The sequence below is a fragment of the Rhea americana genome, unplaced genomic scaffold, assembly GCF_003343005.1.
Source record: "Rhea americana isolate MKP2758 unplaced genomic scaffold, rheAme1 scaffold_35, whole genome shotgun sequence".
Taxonomy (NCBI): domain Eukaryota; kingdom Metazoa; phylum Chordata; class Aves; order Rheiformes; family Rheidae; genus Rhea; species Rhea americana.
This window is the reverse complement of record NW_028186479.1, coordinates 2,945,320-2,970,215: the sequence shown is the minus strand read 5'-3', so window position 1 is coordinate 2,970,215 and position 24,896 is coordinate 2,945,320. Positions and strand designations below refer to the sequence as shown.

At 37.9% G+C, this 24,896-nt stretch overlaps 1 protein-coding gene across 1 annotated transcript in view; it reads left to right on the top strand.

The window, feature by feature from the left end:
* OSBPL10 (oxysterol binding protein like 10) overlaps nucleotides 1-24,896 on the top strand; it is a 146,108-nt gene that overhangs the window by 90,215 nt on the left and 30,997 nt on the right. The window contains exons 6-7 of the mRNA XM_085311800.1: nucleotides 2,687-2,897; nucleotides 12,379-12,533. Coding sequence (XP_085167926.1) covers nucleotides 2,687-2,897; nucleotides 12,379-12,533 — 366 coding nt within the window. The remainder of the gene's footprint in view (nucleotides 1-2,686; nucleotides 2,898-12,378; nucleotides 12,534-24,896) is intronic.

The window sequence follows — 24,896 nt, the reverse complement described above, 5'->3', positions numbered from 1 at the left end:
ATCATACCTTTTTACAATACAGTAGTTTGGTCAAATAGGACTTGAATTTTTATTGCTTATAATATCTGGCAAATTTTTTGGAAGTTTTTTTACACCTCAACTATATGCCTTTAATTATCTTATTAATTAAACTCATAATTTGTTTCAAGACTTTTGTTTGTAGTTTTCACAGTGAAATCATTCCTTTTAGAATACAAGTTTAAAATAGTATGCTTTAGAGGAGTAGGTATTTTTTTCACCTGCATCTAGTTCAGTTTTATAGACACATTAYAGCAAAACAGTCTTTTATCAACTTGTGACTTAGCCTAGAAGTACCTTTCCTATCTGTAACCGGTATATAAACTTCTTGTTGACATAAAGTGTCACATTAGTGCCCACAGGCTCCAGTCTGACTGGACTATTATTTGGCTTTATTGGAGAAGAGATGGTTATGTTAGATGCTGCATGGATGCAGAATAAGAAGAATGAAAACAAGCCAACTCCCAACCTGCTTTGAAAAGCCTGTCATGAATTTAATCTGAAAATCGTTACATAAAAGAAAATATACATGCTCGCTGTCTCATAAACACTGTAATAACTAAGCCAAATGTGTGTGTTTCTTTGTTCAGGCTAAGTTGGGGAATCAATAAGCTGTTACAGAAACATTACAGTTAATGTGATCCATCGTATRGTAAATGTTATCAGTGTTGACACATTCAGTAATCTGGGCCATGTATGAATACAGATAGCTGAAGGAAGTAGGCTTTGATTTATTTATCTCTAGCCATGTTTAGAGTTTGAACTTTAGCATGTGAGATTGAATTTGCATGCTTCAGAAATCTGTTAAAGATTGATTATTTTTTTCTTTAAATAGTTTCCTGCTTAGATTGCCTAAAAATACCAGATTTAGCAAAATATGCCGAGAGGCGAGGGAAGGTGATCTAAAGTACTATTGATGGAGTATCCTTCATGTTTTGTTTAGAAATACCTCTCTGGGTACATATACATAATGTAGATTGATTGATTATTTATTTATTTATTTATTTATCAGCACCCTCCCCCCCCAGCATTTTCTTCCAGTTGCCTGGAGTTTGGGAGGAATGATTGGCACTTGACTGTCCTATTTTTCTTTAATTTTGACCAAAGAAATTAGTTTTTTGAGTGCTGCAAGTCTGAGAGCTTCTAGAAATAGAAAATAAATTTCTACCATTGTATCAGTCTGGCAGAGGGGTGGTAGGTTATTTTTATTTCATCTGCCTTTYGGGATCCTATAGTTTTACTGAAAGTAGAAAGATTTGAAAATCAGGTTTTAGGGGAAGTAAGTTCAGCATACTGCAACCTATAACCATTATTCAGTATGGTTAAATGGGAGAGCTTCCACAGGTAATCAAGCCTCAGGTTTTTGTTGATAGATTTTACATCTACAGGGAAAAGTCTCTACCTGATATTGTATCATCTGTGGCATGTCTCGGCAAGTTGATGACCAGTAATGAAGAATGAGAGAGACYTGATGCTGAGTTGTTCAAGAAATATCTGAATGGCTTAACCAAAATTATTATTTAGATGTTGTAGTGTACATTGTAATTGAGCAAATGCTTCAAATTTGCAGGGGGTGGAGAGAGCACAAATTGTGCCAGTAGTTTTTGTTTGCTTGTTTGTGGGTTTTGTGTGTGTGTGTGTTTTGTTTGTTTTTTTGGGTACATTGATCAGATACCATGACAAACTTGTAAGGAGTAAATCAGTACTATTTGAGGATGTCCAGCCAGATGACATAATTCTCAAATTATCCCTCTGAGATTAGATGCCTAAACTCTGGGTCTTTAGACGTAGGCTGTTAGGATCTCAGTGCTTTAAGGAAAAACARTCCTGATTTAATTTGTGTTCTGGTCCAAGTGGGTATGATTGTGGTGTATTTGAAAGACACTGCCAGATGCAGTGTAGTAGATGTAGGTGGCTTCTGGTCTTCAAGAAAGGTAAGTGGAAGAGGAGACTTGTCATGTGCATGTATGATTTCCTACAGGCTGTGAAAATGGAGAGAGATTTTAAGTATCTTTCTCTTTCAGCTGTAGGAAGGATTCTGGAAGCTTGCCAATTTGTTTAAAGAACAACCTACTCAAATAACATTATTTTATCTGCTGTGCAAGCATGCATTTCAACTTCCTCTTGATGGTCCATATCTAGAAACAGATTAACTTTCTCCCTGACATCTGGTATTTGTATCTGATAGTAAATAAGTACTCTAAGTTGCATCCTATGATAATGTCTGTAAACTGTAAAATGCCCTCTCTTAGACTGTGGTTAAATGGTTCATAAAGGAAAGAAGGCAAGAGAACAGCTTAGGGTTCTTCTGGTGTCTCGGATCACGCACTAAGGAAAGAAAATCTAACCCTAACTTAATAATGTAGAAGGAGGTAGAATGTTTATACTTTTCCTTAGGAAGACTTACAGAAAGTGTGAGTGACAGAATTAACCCTATTATGAACTTATTTAAGAGATTGTTTTCTTTAAGATAGTGTTGACATTTTTACAGGCCTATGCTAGCCTCAAACCCTTCATTTTTGTAGATAAGCATATGGTATGTTTGGATCAGAATGTTAATGCTCATTTATGGTAGTTCTTTACATTTAGTTACTATATCAACCCATAAGAACTCAACAGCTGCATAGTGGTATTTCATATGACAGCAGATGGTTTTGAACCTTTACAGATCATGAGCCAAGTAGAGGGACAACAGAAGAATCTTGTACAAGCCATTGAAGCTCTTCCAAGTTCTGGGCCCCTTTCTGCCTTGGATCAGGACTTGCTGCTTTTAAAAGCTACCTCTGCTGCCACCCTGAGCTGCCTTGGAGAATGCCTGACTTTACTACAGCAGAGCATGCATCAAGTGGGTCAGCACCATAATAGGACATTGTCATCAGGTGAGCACAAGCTGTCTTGGGTATTTTTTTGTATTTTTTTTTTTTTAATTATTGTAGTCTCAAAGTAGGCAAATTGAACTCCTTCTCAAAGAGGCAAATTAGAATGAACAGGATGTAAGCTTCTACAGCATCCAGTATTGGCATTTTTGTTTTGCCTAAAAAAAGTCTGCAAAAGCTGTTGAAATCAGAAAAGAGAAGGAAAAACAGGTTGTCATAAGCCTTTTCAGGGAAATCGGGTTCTGAAGAAAGCAGGAAAAAAGAGGGGCCTGGAGGGATGGAGAACAGGGAGAAAAGCCTATATTCTCAATGATAGCACAGAATCTGTTTGGTATTTTTTTTATAGAGACTTAAACCACAATGGTGATTTATTTGATTAAAAATATATTTAATATTATGCGCTATGGTAGTGAAAATATATTTGTAATTTTTAATGGAAATATACTAAGGCAGATTCATTCCAACCTGTGATTTTCTTTAAATCTGGAAAGAGGTCTCCCTGGTGCTTTTTAAATAAGCCTATGATAGATTACTATGAGCCTAGAAAGACAGAGTGCTTCTGCATTTAGATTTGCATCCCTCCGAGTCCTTATGTAATGTGTTGTGCCTTTTTTTTTTTTTTAATTCACTCCATTCTGAGTGTATGTCTACAATATAAGTTTGACCTTTATTTTTCTGAAAGGGTGGTCAGTGGTTCCTTGTACACAAACGGCACTGCTTAATCTAAGAGCTGGAACTTGATACAAGAGGAGCAGCAATAGCAGAATTTTGGATCTGGGATGGCTTTTTGTCATTTCTGTATGGGCTTCAATAGCAACAAAATCCAGTTTCAAGTAGACACTTGAAAAACAAACTTTCTTACTTACTGTAGGCTTATTGCAGGGCAGAATATGGCCTCCAGGGCTGCTGAAACAACAGGTTAAGAAACCTTCTGAAGAATTTCCATTGTGGGGAAAATAGAAATGTGAGAGCATCAGCTGAGAAGTAGGCAAATGATGTATTTAAAAAAAAGGGGAGGGGGGAGGGGAAGGGTTCTTGGCAAAACCGGTGTAAAAACTGACACCTGTACTGTGGTGCACTAGGGCTTTCCCTAATCCAGATTCTGAAATATTTCATAAATGAACCTACCAAAAAGATATGTTTTTATTTTCTGCATTTTGGTTTTCCTCTAGAAAATGCAAAAAAAGCGCACATCTGCATAGTAATGATAAGCAACATTTCTTTTGTATTCTTTGATATAGTTTCATTTTGGAAGAGAACAGTTTGGAACAAAAATGAAAAGCATTTGCTAAAGAAAAGTCAGTTTCCAGTTACTAAGCCCCTGGAAGTTGTTTTTCGTGTCCAGGTGATCTAACTTGAACTGTCAGTGGTGGATGACTTGAGTTGTACTTGCCCATGAATCTGTGTCCAAATAGTCTTCTGTTAAGTCAGTGTCTTATTTTGACTAGATGATAATTTTTTGAGGAGTCTATGCACAATAATAGAGAAAAGCAAACGTAACATTACATTAGTAACTGCTGTAGGGGAATTCCACATTTGGAAATAAGTTGAAAGCTGCTWTTAAAAATGTTTCATTTAATAAAATTTAATTAAAAATGTTTTTTTTTTTCTCCCTAAGACTTTAGATTTGTTCAGCTCCTTTAGAAATCAAAGTTCTGTAGCACTGGTTTGGTAACTGTGAGCCTAAATGCAAACAGTTAATTCTTCGGTGTGTACTTCTGTTTATACTTCTGTATGTAATTTTTTTTTTTTTAAGAGTGAGAGGAACTAAAAGCTGCTGAAATATTTAGTCTCTTCTTTCCCTGACTGAAAGAATCTACAAATTTTTTATTTTATTTTATTTTTTCTTTCCCCTCCCACTCAGGCTGTGTTATGCAACATAGTTGCCTGAAAGAACCTGGACTAAAAGTCTTGATTACTGATTTTCCTACCCTTAATCTTGTTCAGGCCTAYTTTGGTAGCCTTATCATTTCTGCAGTTGGTAGAGGGTTCTGAGTCATCAAAGCTGCATAAACTCATACTAATCAGACTAATGCCTTTAAGTAATCCTCTAGCAAACACTAATTCTGGAAGATAATATATTTAATTTTGGTTCTGTATCCTCCAGGTAAACTCTTTTAATTTCAGACCCAGAAGATGCAACCAAAGGAGGACCCGTACTCTCTGCTCTTGAAGCTGTCAAGTGAAAATGACTCAGTTTAACAGCCATACGTTCCTCTGGGAAGCCTAAAACACCGTCTTTCACATGTGATGGGATGGCCCTGTGGCATGTATTACCAAAAGCCAAGTGCTGCTGTTCCAGTGCTGTCTCATTACCTGCCCGTGTAGGGTCCACGATGTTAGCTGAATAACTCCTTGGGAAGGTAGCTGGCATTGCAGGGGCAGGATCTCCAGGGTTTTGTGTAGACAGACAAGATAGAAATCTGACRACTCACTTCCTTGCCTCTAGTCCTCAGTTCATCAAAACTGGTCAGCAAAGCAGGGCAAGCCTGCTTATGCAGAACATGAGAAGTAACCTACTGTTCGGCCTAGCCGAGCTGAAGTTGCCCTTGAGTTTACTTTCACATACCATCAAAAGCTCTTGCTGTTATGCCATAAAGAGAGAAAACTGCCTGGAAAGCAGATATGCGTGTTTCCCAGTACGTGTGCTCTGCTTGTATTTTTGAAGTCGCTATTGCTGATTGGTGTAAGGAATGCTAACTTTTTTCTGTGTGCTGTAGGCCTTGTAAYCTTATTGCAGGCTTCTAAAGCAAGGACTTAAGTACCTGAGAGTATCTGATGTAGTGCTTAGGTAATACACCAGGAAGATTATTATTAAACGCTTACTATTTGAAACATATTTACTGACCTTTACTGTTTTAAAAAGGAAAAAAAAAACTACATCAAGAGAAAGAAGACAAAATATTTTAGTTTCATTTTTCAGTAGTGTCAGTGGAAGGAGAGCAGCTTGGCATTCAGCCGTACAGAATCTCTTCCAGATTCTAGGTTGTATAGGTGTTGACTTTAAATTATTCATGATATTGTTGTGGAGTAATTTATGTAAGATATGATTTTTGCTCCTTATTTCTGTGTGTTTTATGAGTTGTCAGTCTTAGACTTCAAGACTACAAGCAGTCGTGAAGATTACACTGAAGCCTTCAGTCTTGTCTTGAAGGATCGTTAACACAAGCTTTCTACTCTAAAGCTTCAAAGAAATTTTTTATGATGCTTGATCCTCTTTCTGTTGCCAGTGCTTGCTTATTTATTTATTTATTTATTGGAACTGCATCAACAAGAACAGTCAGTGAATCAAATTTCTGTCAAAGAATTTACTCTTATGTTTCCATTTTTGAGTCATAATAATGTCAAATTCATTTCTACCTGTCATTACTAAAGATACATGCATCGATATCTGGTTCTTTGTCATCTTTCTTACATTGAAAAATGTACTGTAGAAGATTATTATTTGTGTTGTCTGAAAAGTATTAGTTGCCATTTACTTTGCAGTGTGAAGTAAGGAAGGAGGACTGCTTTTATCTCCACAAGTTKGTTTGGGTTTTGGGATTTTGTTCTTTTTGTAGATGGAAGAAAAGTTTCAAGATGTGTGTGTGCGCGCGCGCGCACATATGTGTGTTCCCCTCCAGGGAGAGTCATAATTTACATATAGTACTTGCTATTTGGCATTAAGTGCTTTGCAACAAGCTTGAGTTCATTTAGTGTGCAGACAAAAAAAAGGTGCTTTTTTTATTAAAACCATGGAGAAGAAAATTGTCTTCACTTGAAACTTTAAAACTTCAGTGTTGTTTTATCTTATAGTAGCCTTGGACAGAAGGATCTGTAGAACCTATTGACTGCTCTGCTGAACATCTTTTCCTTTCTCACAGATTAAGAGCACAGCAAACTTGAGTGTCTGATCTTGTTTTAACATCAGTCTTTCACCTCATTGTTGTATTTTAAGGCTGTTTTCTATTCTACGTTTTGGGTAGATCGAATCCTGTCTTACAGTCAGCAGCCCATACGGATATATTAGTCTTTTAAATTTATGTTTCACATTAGACATTCATTTAATGAATAAAGCATCTCCCAGAGAGGAATCCACTCATGCATTTTTCTTTCTCACTTTTCTGAACTGTAAAGTAGAGCTAAAGAATTTTCTGAGAAATTTCTTTTTGAAACAAAAAACTAACCCACMTTCACTATGAATTTATTGGAGTTTGGAAATGCTGGAGTGTGCAAATGCCACTTAAGACAGCAAATAGACTAAGGATGATTCTGGGATCATGGGGTGCACTTGAACTTTGTTTGAGCAGGTTCTCGGGTGCCTTGTTATTGAGAAAAGAAATTCACAGGGGAGACGAGACCTGCATGTTTTCAACTTGGTGACAAATGACAACTAGGCATTCTTCTGTAGTTGAGATGGTGGGAGGAGAGAATAATGAGAGGAATCCTCTTTCCCATTAAAAAATAAGAGAGGGCAGGGAAAGGTGAGGAGAGAGGGGAATAAATTCTTGCTTATTTCTTCAACTTGCTAAATTCTGCATGGCCGTTCAGGTCTCTCTTAAATGAATTAGCACTAAACTTGCTTCTCTTGGGAATAGCTAAAATATGTTTGCTGTTCTTTTTATGTAGAAATATATTATTATTCCCTATATGCTGTTCTTTCTTTYGGAAATAACATTATTTTCTAGTCCCTGCGCAGTATTAGCAAATAATATGTTGTCCTTTTCATCTGAAAAGCAGGTGTGCAAATGCCACTTGCTGTTGCTGSTTTCTGCCTGCTATAGGATTCAGTGGAGTGACAAAACTGGTGCATCCATCTCTTGGCTGCATGTTGCAAATTATATCATACCTCTGTGAGTAGGGACAGGATTCAAATCTAATCTTGTTCAATCTTTGTGCCTTGTGAGATGCACACACCGTGCGATGCCATCAGCAATAAATGGATTTCTGTGAGCTCTAGCATTGCTRTAGGGAAGCAAGGGTAGGTTGTGGCTGGGTGCCTTACTCTGCTTGTGCAGAGGAGTCCCCCTGTGCCTTGGTAGATTTGTCTGCTGCCCACTGGTCACAGTGGGAACTGGTGTTCAAGGGGGAGCAGGAAGGAAGCTAATTTTGAATACTTTCTATAAGAACCCTCCTTTTGCATGTACACATGAACTAAACTTCTAGAGGAACTGCAAAACAGTTTTGGCCCTTTCAGTTACAACTCGGTGACCTTAACTTACTTTTCACATCTGAGCATTTTCCCCCAAATCCAGTCCTCTGAATATGCCAGTACTGCAACCTCAGCTCAGGGCTTGGGTTTGCGCTGTGGGAACTATGAAATCAATACGCAGAATAGATTTTGTTGACTTTACTAGTAATGGATTTGGTATGTTCATTACAATTTTCCCATTGTTGACTCTAAAAGCCAATGTTTTGTTTTAATTAGTGTAGTGCTGTTAATAGTCTAAAGAAAACAGTAAAGTACTGAGTAGCAGTGAATGCTTTTATATCRTATCTTGTGAATGTCTTTCTGGAAATTTTCTTTAGAATTATGAAGTGTGTCAAAAAAAAAATCCTTTTCTTACCAATTAAAGATAAATCTTTTTTCTCTTTTTCATAGTGTGTTTATTTTTTATACATTTTTTCACATGAAGTTTTTAAAAGGATAGCAATGAATTAGTGACAGACGATTATTTAGAGTGACATAAGTATGGGTGAAATTATTTACTGATGGTGGCTTAGTTTGGGTGATGGGGAGTAAATTCCAATAAAATACATTGGGTTTATAAGGAGCAGAGAACAAATAATTGCTTAGTTTGTTTGTCTTTTAGCAGCATCAGTAKAATTAAAATTAAGATCCTGAAATACAGAATACAGACAATTTGTTTCCTCTCRTGAGTAAATCTCTCTCTGTTGTAAATGTATACACTACTTTGTAAATTGAGGAAATATACCATTTTCTGGTAAGAGTAATTTATGCTGGTGCAGATGAGAACGCTTTGGATATACAATTGAATAAAGAAGGACCCATGTTTTCAGGGCTTCTCACTTTGTATACAGAGATTCTATTTTGATTTATTTGATCTTTTTTTGATTATTTTTAATGAGTTCTCTCTTAGCACTTTGCCTTTGTCTGAGAAGCATGGTGCTATATTAGATATATGACAACTCCCTCTGGATGATACAAGCATGCTGATATCTCAGAGCAAGACTGGCAGATTAAAGATTGTCAGAGATTCTCCCATGGCACTTTGAAACCAGGCATGGAAGTTTTCAAACTTGCTCAGAGAGTTGACTTTTAATATTCTTATTTATTTAGGCTACTGTAGTGTATGACTAATATCTTTTACTGTCTCTTTAATTGGAATATGCCAAAGGAATTTCATTTCTGTTTTGCCAGGAGGCTGCGTATGTCCGTAGTTAGATTCCAAGCAAATACAATATTACAAAATTATTTTTCCCATATGAAGAGATTTGGGGAAGCAGATATGCTTTACTCTTTAGACTTTGCTTCTTGGCATCCTGTTCTTGTTGGTTAGGACTGAATGTGTTGTTAAGATCAATTCAAAAAGTATTTTAAAAATTTGATTAAACTGACAGAACTTGTTRTTCTGTGAGAGTAGCAGTTTTTCTTGGGACAAGTGGGAAAATATGCTTGCATACTTCTAATAGATTCTATTTCTGTAAGAGAGTTTAAACTGTAGGGAGAATGATGAAGCAGCAAATGATTTTTTTTTCCTTTTTTTTCCTTATTAAATGTGTTTGTACTGAAGAAAACTGTTATAGTGTTTTTAAAAATATGTAAATGTTTACATTTTCAATAAATTCCTTCTGAAGTGAGGTGCTTATTCAAGTAGTGGCTTTCTTGTGTTTGTTTGCAGAAACAAGATTTTAAAAATATATTCATTTAAAAAATTAATTCTGTAGGRTGAAGGCCAAATGTATTACTTTGGAGAGATGGCCTAAGGGAKTGGCTTGGATGACTTTCTTTCAAACTTGCGTAAAGAGAAGTTGCTTCAATTTTTTTAGCCTCTCTAACTGAAAAATAGTAGTAGTAATCCAATATTTAACTGTTTGACAGGGAGGAGCAGAACAAGAAATTAAGATTGGTAACTGTTAAATAACAAAGAATGAGAAGCACAGGTGTGCTCCATAAAACTCTTTGTGGCTGACCAAAAATGAAACAAGTTTATTTTAAYCTCTTGCTTCTCCCCTCCCCACCATAATTTGTGCTAGTTAACCTCACAAAAGATTTTTTTTTTTTTTTTTAAATACCAGTTTACAACTTTATGAATTCCTTCTAAGGAATCGACTTCATCTGAACTTCTTAAATTCAGTTTTATCCTTCAGCACTGAATGTATGCTTCCTTCTTCTCATGTGGAGGGACGCTACTTTATGAATCTGCCAGAATAATCTTGAGGGTTATCCTCTGAATTTATTTTGAGGGAGTTGGGGATATCCCTTGTTCTTAGTGGCAAATCCTTCAAGGGCTGAAGTGCAAGATAAAAGACATTATGATTGCAATCGTACTCTCCATTCCTTGCCCTGTATACTGATATCATTTATGTGTTGCTGTAATCCCATTTTTAGAGTGGGGACAGAAATTGGCTTCCTGATGCGTAGGACCAAAGTGTGGAGCCAATCAAATGTAGGTATGTTCACATGTTTTCTCCAGCATGGCTTGCAAAACTCAACCCAGATTTAAAACATCTTCTGGCATAGTTCTCAAAGTCATTGCAGTACAAAAGCCTTTGCAGTATGTCATGGTAGAAGCCTGACAGCAGAGCCACAGAGATGCTCTTCCTCTGTCAAAGGGAAATTTGAGTGATACGAAAAATATGTATTAAGAAAACCCTTTTTCCTTTTTTTCRTGTTAACTTCTCTGATCTTTGACAATTGTTTTATAATTAACTATTTATTCATGCYTTCTTCAGCAAAAGATGGTTTCAGCAAAATCATGCTGAGCAAGTAGACCTGTTTTTAGTTTTGACATGTCATCAGTTGTTGCAGGGAAACATGGAACATTCATGGTATAAGCTGTCAAGTAAGCAAAGGAGAAACTGTTCAGTGTTTTATATGGAACTCAAGTAGGAATATATTACAATAATCTTTATTCACGATCCAAGTGATTTAAGACACTTTTTTCTTTAAAAACAAATTTGTCTTCTCTAGAATATGTTATGCTGTAGACTTGTACTTGAACATACTGTGGTCTAGAACAGTATGAACCACTGAAATAATTTGTGATTGTAGTGTAACACATTTTTTCTTCAAAGACCTGTGATTTAGAAGATAACTTAGTGCCATGAGATGAAGAAAAGAATGTTCTGTGATTATTTTATCTTTAAATTTAGCAAGAGTTCAGCTACAGGATTCATGTTCTATTTTAAAAAGCAGAAATATTAAGAAATATACACAGCATTACATCACCAGATCAAACTATTGACTTTATTTAGCAGGCAGCCTCTGGTAACACCTGGTGAGATGGAGAGGTGAAATTACGTATTCTGTAATATACTTTCCGTTAATTTGGATTATTTTAAAAAGTTGGCAATTACAAGAGAGAGAGAGATCCTCCTTATGGCACTAACCATGTTTTCATATGCTTATTATGGTAATGACTCGAGAAGTTCAATTTTATTATCTGTAACTCKACATTTTATAACACTATGTAATTAATAGCAGAAATCTAAGCCCTACGCTGAGGGCTACAGATTTTAATGTAGATTCTATGTTTTAGAGCTGTGAGGTGGGTGGAACAATCATGTAACCCCTCTCAGCTGATCCATCTTTTTCTATTGTCGTCCTTAAAGACTGGCCTGTGCTGCAATCCAGGTGCCTCCAGAAGTCGGGGTTCTTCTGATGTCTAGTTCTGTTTGATGCGTATTTAATAAGTTAAATACACATCTTTCTGATGAGACCTCTTCTAAACTGTGCGTCTTGGGATGGGAGAAGCATTTTAACACTTAATCTAGTAAGAGCTCTTGATACTATGGATGGAAATGAAATACAGCTACTAAGCTAAAACTCTGGTTTCATATAGAAGAAATGAAGGGAAAGGTAGCATGTTATCTGACTTGATCCCTGGGCTGGGGTGTGGTGCAATAGATAAATGACTGGTTACTTTTCTGTACTCATCYGTACTTCTGAGATGTGGCAAACCTCTGCACCATATTAGATTGAAGAATATTTACYTGGATGATTTTCTAACTATTAAAATACTGAATAGAGAACACTTGTTGGCTTTAATTACCAAGGTGTTCCAGTTTCTGTATTTTTTCTGTATAATTATGTCTGGTGGTAAGAATAGCATTTCAAAATGTTACTCTTTAATTTGACTGTCTATTTAAAAATATTTATCATAGATAAATTGGTATATAAGATACTACAGTATTTTTGTTATTGAAGTAAAACTGCGTTGAAGTGGAGAACAGGTAACAGTTCGTTTACATTAGMAGAATGATGAGAGGATTGGAAAAAAATCTTTAACTTTTGTAAGTAAACACTTGCTTTCTGCTTTAGAAGGTATCCTGGGATGGCCTGGCCCCAAGTCACATTGCACGGAGCAAATGAAGAATGGTGCCCTCAGCTCATTATCATCTGCAAGTGCGAACATTACATGGGCAATAGTACCGTCAGCGGCCCAAGATGGGCAGACACTCCAGCCAAATGCGGAGGTAAGCGTGCTAGGTCTCTGTAGGCCAATTCTGTTGTATCTGAGACTTGTCACATTGATTAGATGCAAGCTATGTGTGATGGTGGATGCTTTTGTTAATTACCTGCTGTATGTTTTGCTTTATAATACCCTACTTTTTGAAATAGGTGTTAAAATACTAGGCTTTATACAGAAGTGCACTCTGAAAACTAGAAAAATGTTTACGTATTGCTCTGGGCTTTTGCATCTCTGAGGTCCTTTGGACAGAGTCAGAGGACTGTGGCAAGTGTACAGTCTCTTTTCTGGTTGTAAAAGCAATTAACAGATTGTCAGTATATGTTCCTATCTTCTGGTGACAGAAAAAGCTGTTTGTTTTTTATACTGATTTGAAAYACCACTGTAGGACCGCTAGATTTGCTTGCTGCTTGGTCTTGATTCCATGTTGCTGTTTGGGCTTCTCCAGGTACAGCTGACTCTTCTCTGAGCTGAAAAATTCTGTAGTGTTTTCTGACACCTTCTCCTGTTGAGGGACTGTGGACAAAAGTTGTCTGTGTTATCTTGCTTCAGCCTACTGATTTGTGCTTTTGTGGCATTYGCTTGATAAAGGGCAGTTCTAGAATGAGCCTCTCCAAAGGATTGGTACAGTGRTTTATTAGGTATTAGATGTACTGAAAGTCTCTCACTATGCCAAACTTTGCTAGCTTCCACCCTCTGCTTTATTTATCAATGTCATCCTCCAGGAAAACCCTTCACTCTGAGACTCTGCAGATTGTTGGGCACCTGGAGTGAATGAAACCTGGAGAACCAGAAGGAAGTTCTGAGAGCACTGAAGAAACAGTGTTTTATATGTGAATGGCCTTTGGCAGTTGAAAAGGCTTACATTAAAATATATTCCCTTTAACAGTGTTGGGGTGGAAGCTGGGGACATAAGTAAAACCATTTGTTTTTTCCAGTTCTTTCATACATGAGTTTGAATACAATTCAAAAAATCCTGGGCTAAAACAGGTTTATTTTTATATTACTTGTTACTTTAATCTTTTTCCAGTTCTGCCTTCGGAAAGTATTTTCCAAATCTGTTACTCGTTATGTCCATTAAGCTAAATGTTTAAACTATCTAAATTTGCTTTCTGCTAAGAAGTTGTGTGATTTGTTGTTCAAGTAAGCCATCTGCAGTTCTTAGTGTGCTTTTAMGACAAAGGGATAGATAAGAATATTGCTGCAAGAGTTGTCGTTGCTCGCTGATAAACTGCAGCTTGTTTTGTTAGGTTTTTTTTTAGGTATTTCTTGACCGCCTGGTACAACCAAATGTGATGTGGAAGCACAGGCTTTGCAGCAAGATGGTAAAGAGCAGCAGCTGCTTTAACTGTTCTCAGCATCATATTGCAGTTGATCTGAGCCATTTATGGTTTGTTCTGAATTATAAAATGTCAGTTAAGAAAAAGAAAAAGGGTCTGGTCTTCTCCTGTCTTGCTGATATAAGATACTGAGTTGTGTGTGTAGCTTGAGGTATTACTTTACTCGGGGAACTCATGATTGACTGAGAARGGAGTACCCTGGAGAAGACAGGTATGAGTGAGGGAGCAAAACTCAGTTTGTAGTATAGAGTTCTCTGTTTTGTGGGCCATCTTCCTGAAATCAGCAGCCTGTCTTTGGTGACCTGGAACACTAACCCTTAAAAAAGTAAAAGAAAGAGGGAGAAGGAATAAGATTTTTAACCTAAAAAATCTTGGGTGAAGATACGAGTTTTTGGTAGAAGTGGTATCTGGATGTTGGATAGGTGGAGCAAAGAGAAAYAGCTGAAACTGAGCTTGTCATTTTGGTTGTGGTAGTATGATTTATTAAACAGGAAATAGGTTCCCTCTCCCATCCCCAGAAGATGCCTTGAATCAGGATTTATTCTGGTTCTCCAGGACGCTCTTTTCTCATTATTCCTTCCAGAGTCCCTGTGTGTATCGTGTTGTCTGGCATTCATACTGCTGGCTCACAAATTGAAGCACTCTTGTAAGTGTAGCTGGTCTTAGATATGTTTTCAGTTCGGTCAYTTTGATCAAGATCTTAATGCCCCGTTGGAAGGCTGAAGCAGAGCAGCCTGAATTGTGGAGGAGTTGAACAGCAGCAGCTAATGTAAGTTGGAGCTTCTGTGTGTTTTGTGTTTAGCTTCAGGTCTCGCAAATTGTCCTTACCCTGTTACAGAGGTGGCACCTCTCTGTGTTGCTGTGGTCAGATGTTTGTCTGTGAGAGGAGCTGAGGTTTCCCTAGAGAGCTGCAGGTTCTGCCCAATAGTCTAAGCTGGGCAGTGCAAGAAATAGGAAATGGGAGTTTAGGATTGTTGTGACTAGAGGAAGGARAGTGGGAAAAGAACAGACTTTGCAGATGAGGGAAATGTTTTTGAGAAACATAACTGCTACACTGCCAAAGATGCTGTCTGAGCCAGATAGTCACCTTGGAGATGATGTCTGACTTTAAAAAAGTTATCAAAAATATTTTAATTGATACTCTTTTACCAATTCTGTGTGCAGGATTTCAACATATTTTCAAAATATGTTCTGTCCTGTTCTGTATTTGAGGGAGGAGCCTAGGATTGGCCTTAAGGAGCAAGTTTTATTCAAAAGTATAAAACTCTGACTGTGCTATTTACTTAGTATGTTTAGTTGTGAAAATAGATATAAAAGCAACTGCAAATCATCTCATGCTAATTGCTTCCTAGTCTAGATACATCCTTGTCAATACTTGCAGTTGGCACCGGTGAAAAATGAGACATTGTTGACATGTWTTTGGTGTTGCAGGTGCATGATAGTTTATGAGATAGTTGCATTTAAATGTGGAAGAAAAGAGGAATTAACAAGTGTCRTTCAAATGAGACTTCTCTTAATGATTTTCTTCTGATAAAAAGCCCAAAGATTCTCCACTGGTGATCCTCAATTCTGAAGAAGTTGGTAATGCCTGACGAAACAAGGGTTACAAGACAAAAGTTGTGCTTGCTGTTAAAGCGGAAATCAAAATTAAATTGAGTTTCCTCTTTGACTGTGCCTGTTTTTTTATTAAAGAATTCTGTATGTTTTATGATATACCCTGTGTCTCTTAAAAGCTTATACCCAAAGAAATAGGGGAGAAATTTTGGCTAATATTCAGCATAATATGTTAGATGTACCAACTAAACAAGACATGAGTTGACCTGTAGCCTAAAATAGMAAAAGCCCTTGAATTGCTAGCCTCAAGCAACAACCAACTCAGCAGCTTATATAAAAGAATGTTACTTACAAAGAAAAGATTGAGTTTTTTGTTTTCTCAAATGACATGAACACTTACTATTATAATCTGAATATCTTCATCTGGTTATTACTTAAAATATCGATCCCAAAGATGAAGCAGAAAGTAATTTTTTTTTAATGCCTTTGTGAATGGTATTGTGTGCGGTTTAGCTATGTGGAGTGATTTAAACCAAACCAAACCGAAGGTGCGTGTTAGGTTGGGGGGAGCTGCAACTGGCAGCAGTTTCCTGGCAACATGGCCAGGTTGCTGAATGTGGTGTTAATTCTCAGCGCAGCAGGAAGCTGCTTTGCAGCGGTGCATTAAGCAGCGTCATTAAGAACCAATGACTTGCTCTCTGCTGTGTTTTATACGTTCATGAAGAAAGCCTGGATCTTTATAATTCTCTCCTGGAACAGCAAGGCAATTGATGCAGTTTTCTGTTAGTGCTTAACTGTTTTTGAGAAGTTTTGAAGTTGAGTTTGATGCCGTGTGTGACTGAAGTAAAAAAAAAAAAAAAAAAGCATTTTTTTTTCTGATTTGTCACTGTCAGTGTTCCAGGAATGAAAAATTTCTCCTCTGGTGAAATAATGTAGCATCTGAAGAGTCTTATTTTAGATAATGTGATAGTGTTTACTGCGTTTTATTGTTAGCGTGCTTCTCTCTCCCAAATGTAGGGGTGATATTTGATACATATTTTCTGAGCTAGTTTAAGAAATAAAATTSTGTGGCAGAAATGATTTTCCTGCATGTTTGCTTACCTATTTTAGCTTCTTCCTTGGTGTTGTTTTTCCAAGATGAGAATTTATTTTTAGAGTCATGAGGTAGGAGAGCATCAAGTTAAAGCCTACTTTATTCACTGAAGTAAATAGCATTGGTAGTGAAATGCCTAGTCAAGTGCCTGTATCTTTTTTAAAAATTAAAAAATTTTTTTTTTTAAAAAATAATTCTCCAAGTTTTGCTGCAGTTTGACTTTTGGATGGTTTTTATTTTGTCCACCTGAAATATCAGGTGGAAATGGGGATAAGAATTGAGCTGGATAGAACTAATCTTCATTTGATGTGAGTTGACTTGGGATAGTTATGTGCGTCTCCWTATTAAACCAGTTTGAACATTTTGGCTTAAATTATAATTTCAAGGTCTTGCTTTTTAGGATTTTTCTCTTAAAGCAGAATAGGACAAATCTGGCATGAGATATRCCAGAGGGCACTCTTTCCAGAGCTGTGACGTGAACTTGGTCTGTGTTCAGTCTGCAAGGAACAGTGACCTCCAAACTGTCCTTTGGGGTGTCAGAGTTCCCCTTTTGAGGAGACAAAATGTGGCTGCAAGCCAAAAGTTTTCCCTGRCAGCCATGTACAGATGGGAAATGGGCTCTTATGGGGATCATGAGAGAGAAGAAATGATTTTCTTTTGTTCCAGCGATTTGGTTAAGAGGGATTGTAAAAATCATGCTGCAGCTACAGCTGGGACGTAGCTCTTTTCCAGGTGACTTTATACCTTAAAATGCTGTGACAGCTGATTCCTGCTACCCTGTGGATCTATGCAGTCTCCTTGCTTTCCCRTCTCTTAACTCATGTGCATGAGAAACTGCACTCGTATTCCATATTGAAGGGCCTTTTTAATAGGCTTGATGCTTTGCCCTGCAGGATTGAGGCTTCAGCCCTGATTATGTAATAGCTAGCCAGGTTTTAACGGTGGTAGTGATTACAAAGGTAGTCAAGTTTAGATCATTAATAATATTTCTTTCCATTTTTTTTCAGTTGATCTGAACCTCACTGTTTTCAACTGTAAGAAGGATCAGCTCTATTTGCAAGAGATGCTTTGTTTTATTTCACTCTCAGATATGTTTTTGTCTTGTCTGTTCAGATGGCCTCTTTCAGGCTGAAGTTGTTTCTATCTGTAAGTCAGTAGGATGAGGCTTCAGCCTCCACACAGCCCTTTGCCTTTAGAGCTACTACAGCATGTGTTAGAGATGATTAAAAAAAAAAAAAAAAAAAAAAAAAAAAAAGGCCACAACTAAAAGTCTTTGAAAGTCTAAACTTCAGAAATTAAAATAGAGACAAGAAATAGTTAAGAACAATTCTTTATATTTCTGTCTCCCAGGAGACTTGTTTTCTAGTATTTTTGTACTTGGCATAAATCTGTGTAATTGATGTTTGAAGATGAGCTTAATGATAGACATATAGTGCTAGCCACAAGTACAGTAATGGAAAAAGAACAGATTGGGATGGGAAAGTAACATTTGCAGTATTACAGAGAGTTTCTTTTCCCTGTGAAGAACAGATATTAGAGGATTTCTAAATGTGCTCTGCTTTTTGCATTCTACGTGATTAAATTCATTTGGGGCTGAAGAGGACAGTAAATGGCCTGTAATGACTTGGACAGATAAATTAATCTCTAGGCAAAGATGCTCCCAGTTAATCCATTCACTGTCAGACCATCCAAAAAATGAAATCTGAGCTAATCAATTGAGTATTTCCAGGGAAGGTATATTTAAGGATTAAATGTACAATTAAGCTAAAAGTAGAATTAAATGATAAGCCTACTACAGCAGAACTGATAGACAATGACTTACAATAATCTAACTAATCTTGATTCTTTTTTTTTATAGCTTTCTGCAATAGTTACTGTCAGCAAACAATCTCTTGTAAATCTGAGTATGCAAATTTACCTCCAGCCAAAGACTTTATACTTTGAGTCACTCCCACCTCCACAAATGTGTGCATTTCACCTGCTGTTTATATAATATATGAATATGTATTTGAAAGTAATAYTCTATTTATAATAAAAAATATAAAGCTTTCATATAAAGTCTACATGTAATTTGAATAAATATGAGGCTGTAATTGCTGTAGCATTCCATAATTACTRGTGAAATTCAATAAGGACTTATTGGCATATAAAGTATTTAGATACCCTAATGGATTAATTACTTGCTTTGTTCATCATAAAACCTATGCTCTTTGCAAAGCTAATAACTCCAAAGCCAATGTTAATTTTATTTCAGGATTGTGTGCTGATTGATTTATTTTGTGCTCTCAGTTTTATTTCTCAGCATGTTTATRTATGCGAATTTGGCAACACTACCCATTAGTAAGCTTACCAACCCATCTCGTCAAGACTGCCAGTAACTTTGCTAGACCTTAAGTTGGGCTGAACTCTTCTAGGCCTGGTGTTTGTCTCAGGTTGGAATTACTTTATCTTTTTAAGTAGAGCATCATCCAAACAGGCTTCAGGTATTCCAGCTGGTCTGCCTAGAAGAACCTTGGGTTTTCTGCCTGTAATGATGAATTCCAGTGATGCTTTATTTGAAAAGCCCTAGATTTCTTAAGAGTTGGGATGAAAGTATTTAAGAATAAAAYTTTGCCTCAGCTAAGGAGTTGGGTAGGAAATGGTGAAAGAGGCAGGACTCCTCTGCATTGGAGTGCTGGTTAGAAGAGACCGTGTTTGGGGAAACAGCCAGAAGTGTGTGCCCAYACATGTGTGGTCTCCCTCACAGTCTGAGGTGAAGTAAGTGATTTATGAGGCTGAGAACAACTCTTTGAAGCTTTTCAGGATTTTTCCACAGTGTTGAGAATTTAGCCATATAAAAGATGACAATCCACTAGGCTCACTTTAAGTGCTCTCCTGAGATTACTTATTTTATTTTGAAAGAYTTGAGCCTGTTGTTTTTGCATGTGACGACAGTGAAAAAGCGTGTAGTGAATGGGCCAAAAAACTTCATTAAGAGACAGAGCAGTTAAATAAGCATATTGCCTTGAGGAGGGATTGTTAATATTACTTGTATTAATGTGGCTTTACCATTCTTCCTTTCTTAAAAATATTCTAGTATGTGATACTGCATGCAAGAAATAACATTTCTTGCAAAACTGATTTTGCAGTGTTAATACATGCAAATAATTGTAAAGATTAAATTTGTAGTTGTCCATCTTTTTTTTTTTTTTGTCATCTTTGCATATGTGAATGGCRCATTATTAGCTATTCAATAACATTGTGGCTTTTTCTACCATAAATTTGCTTAGCTAGCATACAAAACTGTACCTGGGAGAAGAGAGTTAAGAGCTGGCTAAATGACTTCAGATCTATTAGAGCCTAACTCTTTAGTTCCTTGGTTTTGCAGACAGACTTATCACAGACTCATAGAATAACTTAGGTTGGAAGGGTCCTCCAGAGATCGTGCAGTTCAGTTCTCTGCTCAACACTGGTCTAATCAGATCAGGTTGCACAGGATCGTATGCAGTCAAATATTAAATGCCTCCAAGGATCCTCTGATCAAGTAGCTGCAGATAGAAATGAGGTCTCCTCTTAGCCTTTTCTTAAGGCTGAGCAAGGTCAGCRTTCTCAGCCTCTCCTCAAATGTCATTTTCTACATCTCTATCTTGGTGGCCCTCTGTTGGGCTCACTCCATTATGTCAGTCTTTCTTGTACCAGGGATCCTGCATCTGGAGTACTACATCCAGTTTTGGGCTCCCAGGTACCAAACAGAAGGGAAGAATCACTTTACTGGACTGTGCTTTGCTAATACAGTCCAGGATGCAGTTGATTTCCATTGCTGCAAGGGCCCACTGCTGGCTCATGTTCAAGTTGTCACCTACAACCCTCACATCCTTTTCTGCAGACCTGTTTCGCCACGGTCATCCCTCAGCCAGTAGTGCTGCATGGGGTTATTTTCTCTCAGACACAAGACTTTGTATTTGCTTTTTGGGGCTTCATAAGGTTCCTGTTGGATCATTTCTGTAGCATATTGAGCTCCCTGTGAATAGCAGCCTTGTCCTCCAGTGTCTTGACTGCTCTGCACAATTTGGTGTTATCTGCAAACTTGCTGAGAGTGTGCTCTGTTTTGTCATCTGTATCTTTAATGATGATTTCCAAYACTGTTTACAATATTGAGCCCCAAGGAACACCACTGATTACTGGCTCCCAACTGGACTTGCACCAGTAATCATGACTCTGAACCTCGTAGCTCAACCAATTTTCCAGCCACCTTATCATCCACTCTCACCAATTTGAGGGTAGGGAGACTTGCAGACTGCATGAAAAGGCATTGTTAAACTGAAGGTATAAAACATCACTCTCCTACTCTTGTCCACAATTTCAGTCAGCTCATCACACAAAGCAGTGAGTGATCTGCCTGTTGTAAATGCATGCTGGCTGCTCCCAATCAGCTTCTTGTCTTTCATATGTTTAGAAATGTCTCCTAAGGGGGTTCGCTGCATTAATCTCACATGGACTGAGGTGAGGCTGTCCAGCGTGTACTTTCCTGGATTCCCGTTCTTGAAGATGGGTGACACTTGTCTTTTCCCAATCATCATGAACCTTGCCCAATTGCTGTGACCTTTCACAGATGTTGATAGCATGCTGATAGGTGAGATTGTAGTGGATTTCTGAAATAGATGATGAATGTGTGATCCAGTGGGTGCTGCAAGCAAGGACAGAGAGATGCAGTGAGCCCCTGGGTCTCTACTTTGTTCTTTGTTTACTGAAGTAACAAAGTGAATTAGTTTATTTTGAGGAATGAGCTTTTGTGTTGATGCTTTGTTTCCTACTGTAGTTGCATGGTATGATGTCTGAAAATAACTGATTGTGCCCTGTTAAATCATTACTGTGAAACAGGATGAGAATGGAGTTTGACAATTCAAAGCAGAAATTACTGGAGTTTACTACATGGTACCTAGCTCTCACAGCTGACAGATTCCTTCATGGATCTGCATACAGTGCTTCTCTTCAACTGTTAGACCTCCATTTCTCTCTTTTGCCTAAGCAATATTTCTAGAAGTAGAGGGAATAGTTTGCAGGAGGCACAAATCCACCTTCCCTGGCTTCTGGGATTCAGAGTAAATGCAAAGTCTGCATTTTTATTTAAAAATCACCAAGCACTGTGTGGTAAGAACACCTCTTACCAGAGGAACCCATTGTCCCGTCTGATATTTTTCCTTTTGTAATGAGTGCCACACTGAAAGTTGAAGTTTGCCTATGTTCCATACGCCATGCGTTCCTGTTCCTATTTCCTTGTTTGTCTTATAATTTATGTAATACTTGATAGACTTTCTCTCTCCTTTGTTATTTGCGTTCTACTTCTTTTGGACAAACTTCAAGTTCTGCCTGAACGTGAGGGGGAATTTCTTCACTGTGAGAGTGACAGAGCACTGGCACAGGTTGCCCAGAGAGGCTGTGGAGTCTCCTTCTCTGGAGATCTTCAAGGCCCACCTGGATGCAACCCTGTCTAACATGCTCTAGGTGACCCTGCTGAGCAGGGMSGTTGGACTAGATGATCTCCAGAGGTCCCTTCCAACCTTACTGATTCTATGATTCAAGACAGTATTCCAAGCAGACCTACAGTAATGCAGCAAGTGATTTCACTAACAAGTGGGGAACTGGGTTATTAATGAAAAGATGGTAGATTTATCTTTCTATAAATCCTCCACTCTTTGTTGCAGTATGTGCTGTGGTTTGTGGAGCGAGTGAAGCTATGAATTTAAGGATGGATAACTGCAAGATTAGATGGTGTTGCTGACAACAAAGCAGCAGAAGGCTAACTGAAAAATGAGAGACAGAGTGTGGATCTGATGGGAACACTCTTGTGTGGCATGGGGGAAGCAAAACATGACAGAGTTGATGGAGAGTAGTGAAAACAAGGCATGACATTGGTGCATGCTGCACTCTCTGCTTTCGTAAGACCTTGCCATATCTTCAGTTCAGAAGAAGGCTGTTTCAGTGCAGCTTTTACAGCTGCATCATAGTGTTGTAAGTGGGACCTCCTTGCATTTTCTAGAATTGTAAAGTGACGACTTGTGAGGATGTGCTAGAAAGAATAGAAATCCTCCTTTTGGATTCTGACTTTATTGTATTGCTGGTAGGTCRTAGGCTGTAGAGGCTGTGCTTTGTAACTAGGTATGGGACCTGCATTCTGCTCGCTCTGCAGAGTGAACAAGCAACTTCTCTTCATTAGTATTCCTCTGGCCAAAGGGGAACATTAAAGCTGTAGGGATTTTGTTAGTGTGAGGAGAGGTTTGTTTGAGTAAGATGCCTTCCTTACTKGTGTGCTTCACTGGTGGGTGAGTAACACTACCTGCTGAGTCCTTTACCAAAAAGAGTTCATCTTCCCCTTCCTTGTGGGGGTAAGAGGCATGTTGCTTGTGGTTCCGCTCTGAGCATCTCAAGGGCCTCATTCTAGAGGTGATTCCTTTTCATTCAGGGACAAGTCTAGAGAGGAAAGACTTCTGCTCTTTGCCTTCTGCCGCACTGCTCTTAGTCTCCCACACTGACCCGCAGCTCAGTGCAGTCTTTTGTCTTGGGCTCCTTAGAGGTTGTAGGTGTGTGACTCCCTGACCCCTCAGAATCCCCCAAATCCAGCCTGGCTGGTGATAGGAATCTGTGCTACTGCACTGTGAGGTTTGTAAGCTTATAAAATTCTGAGTAATTTGTCTTTGATAACAGATGCTACATGTATGGCCATTTAAAAAAAATGATTCACAAAAAACTGAACATCTTTCAGGAAAGTTTTCTGCGTTGGTRTCTGTTGCGTTAGGAATAGACTTTGTTAAAATTGTTTATTGTGTAATACTGAATTATTTTTGTTTGCCTAGGTTAGCATAAAATTTACCATTGTGATTTATGCTTGGCTTTAAGACTTTTTTGCTTCAATTTAGGACAAGTCCATGGGGTTTTTCTCTTTAAGCTTTTTTTTTTCCCCTAATCTCATGTTGCTGTTCCCTTTCTTCTTCTCTGATGATACTAGTGATGAAAAAAGCTTGTTCCCAATTCTTACTGARTATATGCAGTGCTGCAAAGTCTCCTTGTGTGTTAGCACTCATATTAAACAGTGCTGTAATTCAGTAGCTCTCATTCCATGAAAGATGCTCACAAGATGTGTGGATGCTGCAGCTTTGGGCTGCAGTGGGTAGGAAGAAGGGAAGCAATGAGAGAGCAAGGTAGGAGCTGTGTTTCTAAAGCGACTGAATCCCCCTGACAGATATCCTTCCTTTCTTACCTGTCTGCGCCTATGGCACTGTGGGCTTAGTGGTTTCCTCTGGGAAACAGGGTAAAATGTCCAGGGTGGTGAGAAGGCTCCTTGAGTGGGATGTGGGCCTGGGAAAGCAGCCTGTATTGGAGATGTAGAATGGCTTTAAGGGATTGGAGCAAGGGTAGTGAGTCRTCTTTTACTGAGCCCTGGCTCTGAACTCAGATGTGTTTCATGGAGAGTAGGTGGTCTTGCTTATTTGAGGGCACTTGGTGCTAAAAGTGTATTACTATTGGGCTTCAGTACAGTGTTTTATGTGATACCATACTGGAAGTAATCAATTTAACTGGAGAAATTTGAGATTATTTAAAGAATACTTAGATAGGTAATGCTCTCCTGAAGAGAAGGCAGGAGATGCTGAAACCATTTCATTGTGCTATAGCTATAGCCAGCAGAAGCATTTGAAAGTACAGATCCTCCCTGAGGTGTCAAATGCTGGTATCTGATCACCTTTTGCTGTGGAATCTGTACTTGAGAATTAGCTGCTTTTCAGAATTGAGTTTATGAAATCAAAACTTGCAAGAGGAATTTTCTTACAAAGATGATTATGTTCATATTGGAGAAAGGGTTGTCCAAAACACATGACTTGGTGTGTAACAAGATTAAAATGTCATAACTAACCCTGGTGAGGGTCCCTGTGTTCAAAAGGATGCTGTGTCATTAACAATTGCTTTTTTTCTTAAGAAAAAATAATTGCTAGTTACAATTATACAGGCTACACTGTAGCATAAACATAGATATTATGTGTCTCATGCCACACATGCCTTTTTCTCTTCTTTAAGCCGTGAGACAACCCTTTTTCTTAAATCTCTCCCCTTGCCTKGTTCTCGTCCCTGCTATACTGTTGTGTTTTAGCAGTAAATGTGGTCATAGGTCAGAGTTAAAATACAACTGCAGTTTTGGAGAGGGAATTTTTCTGAGCTTGTACTTTATGTATAAAAAAACTCTATCTCCAGAGATACTGCTCCAAAACATTAACTAAAGTAGTGTCAGTGAAGCTCCTAAAATACGGAATATCCAGCTGAAGTTCTGGCCTTCAGGTGCCTGGCAGTCTGTTTTTTGGGTGAGGGAAAAAGATTGCTGACCTATCTGCCACCATWTGGGTATACTGATTAT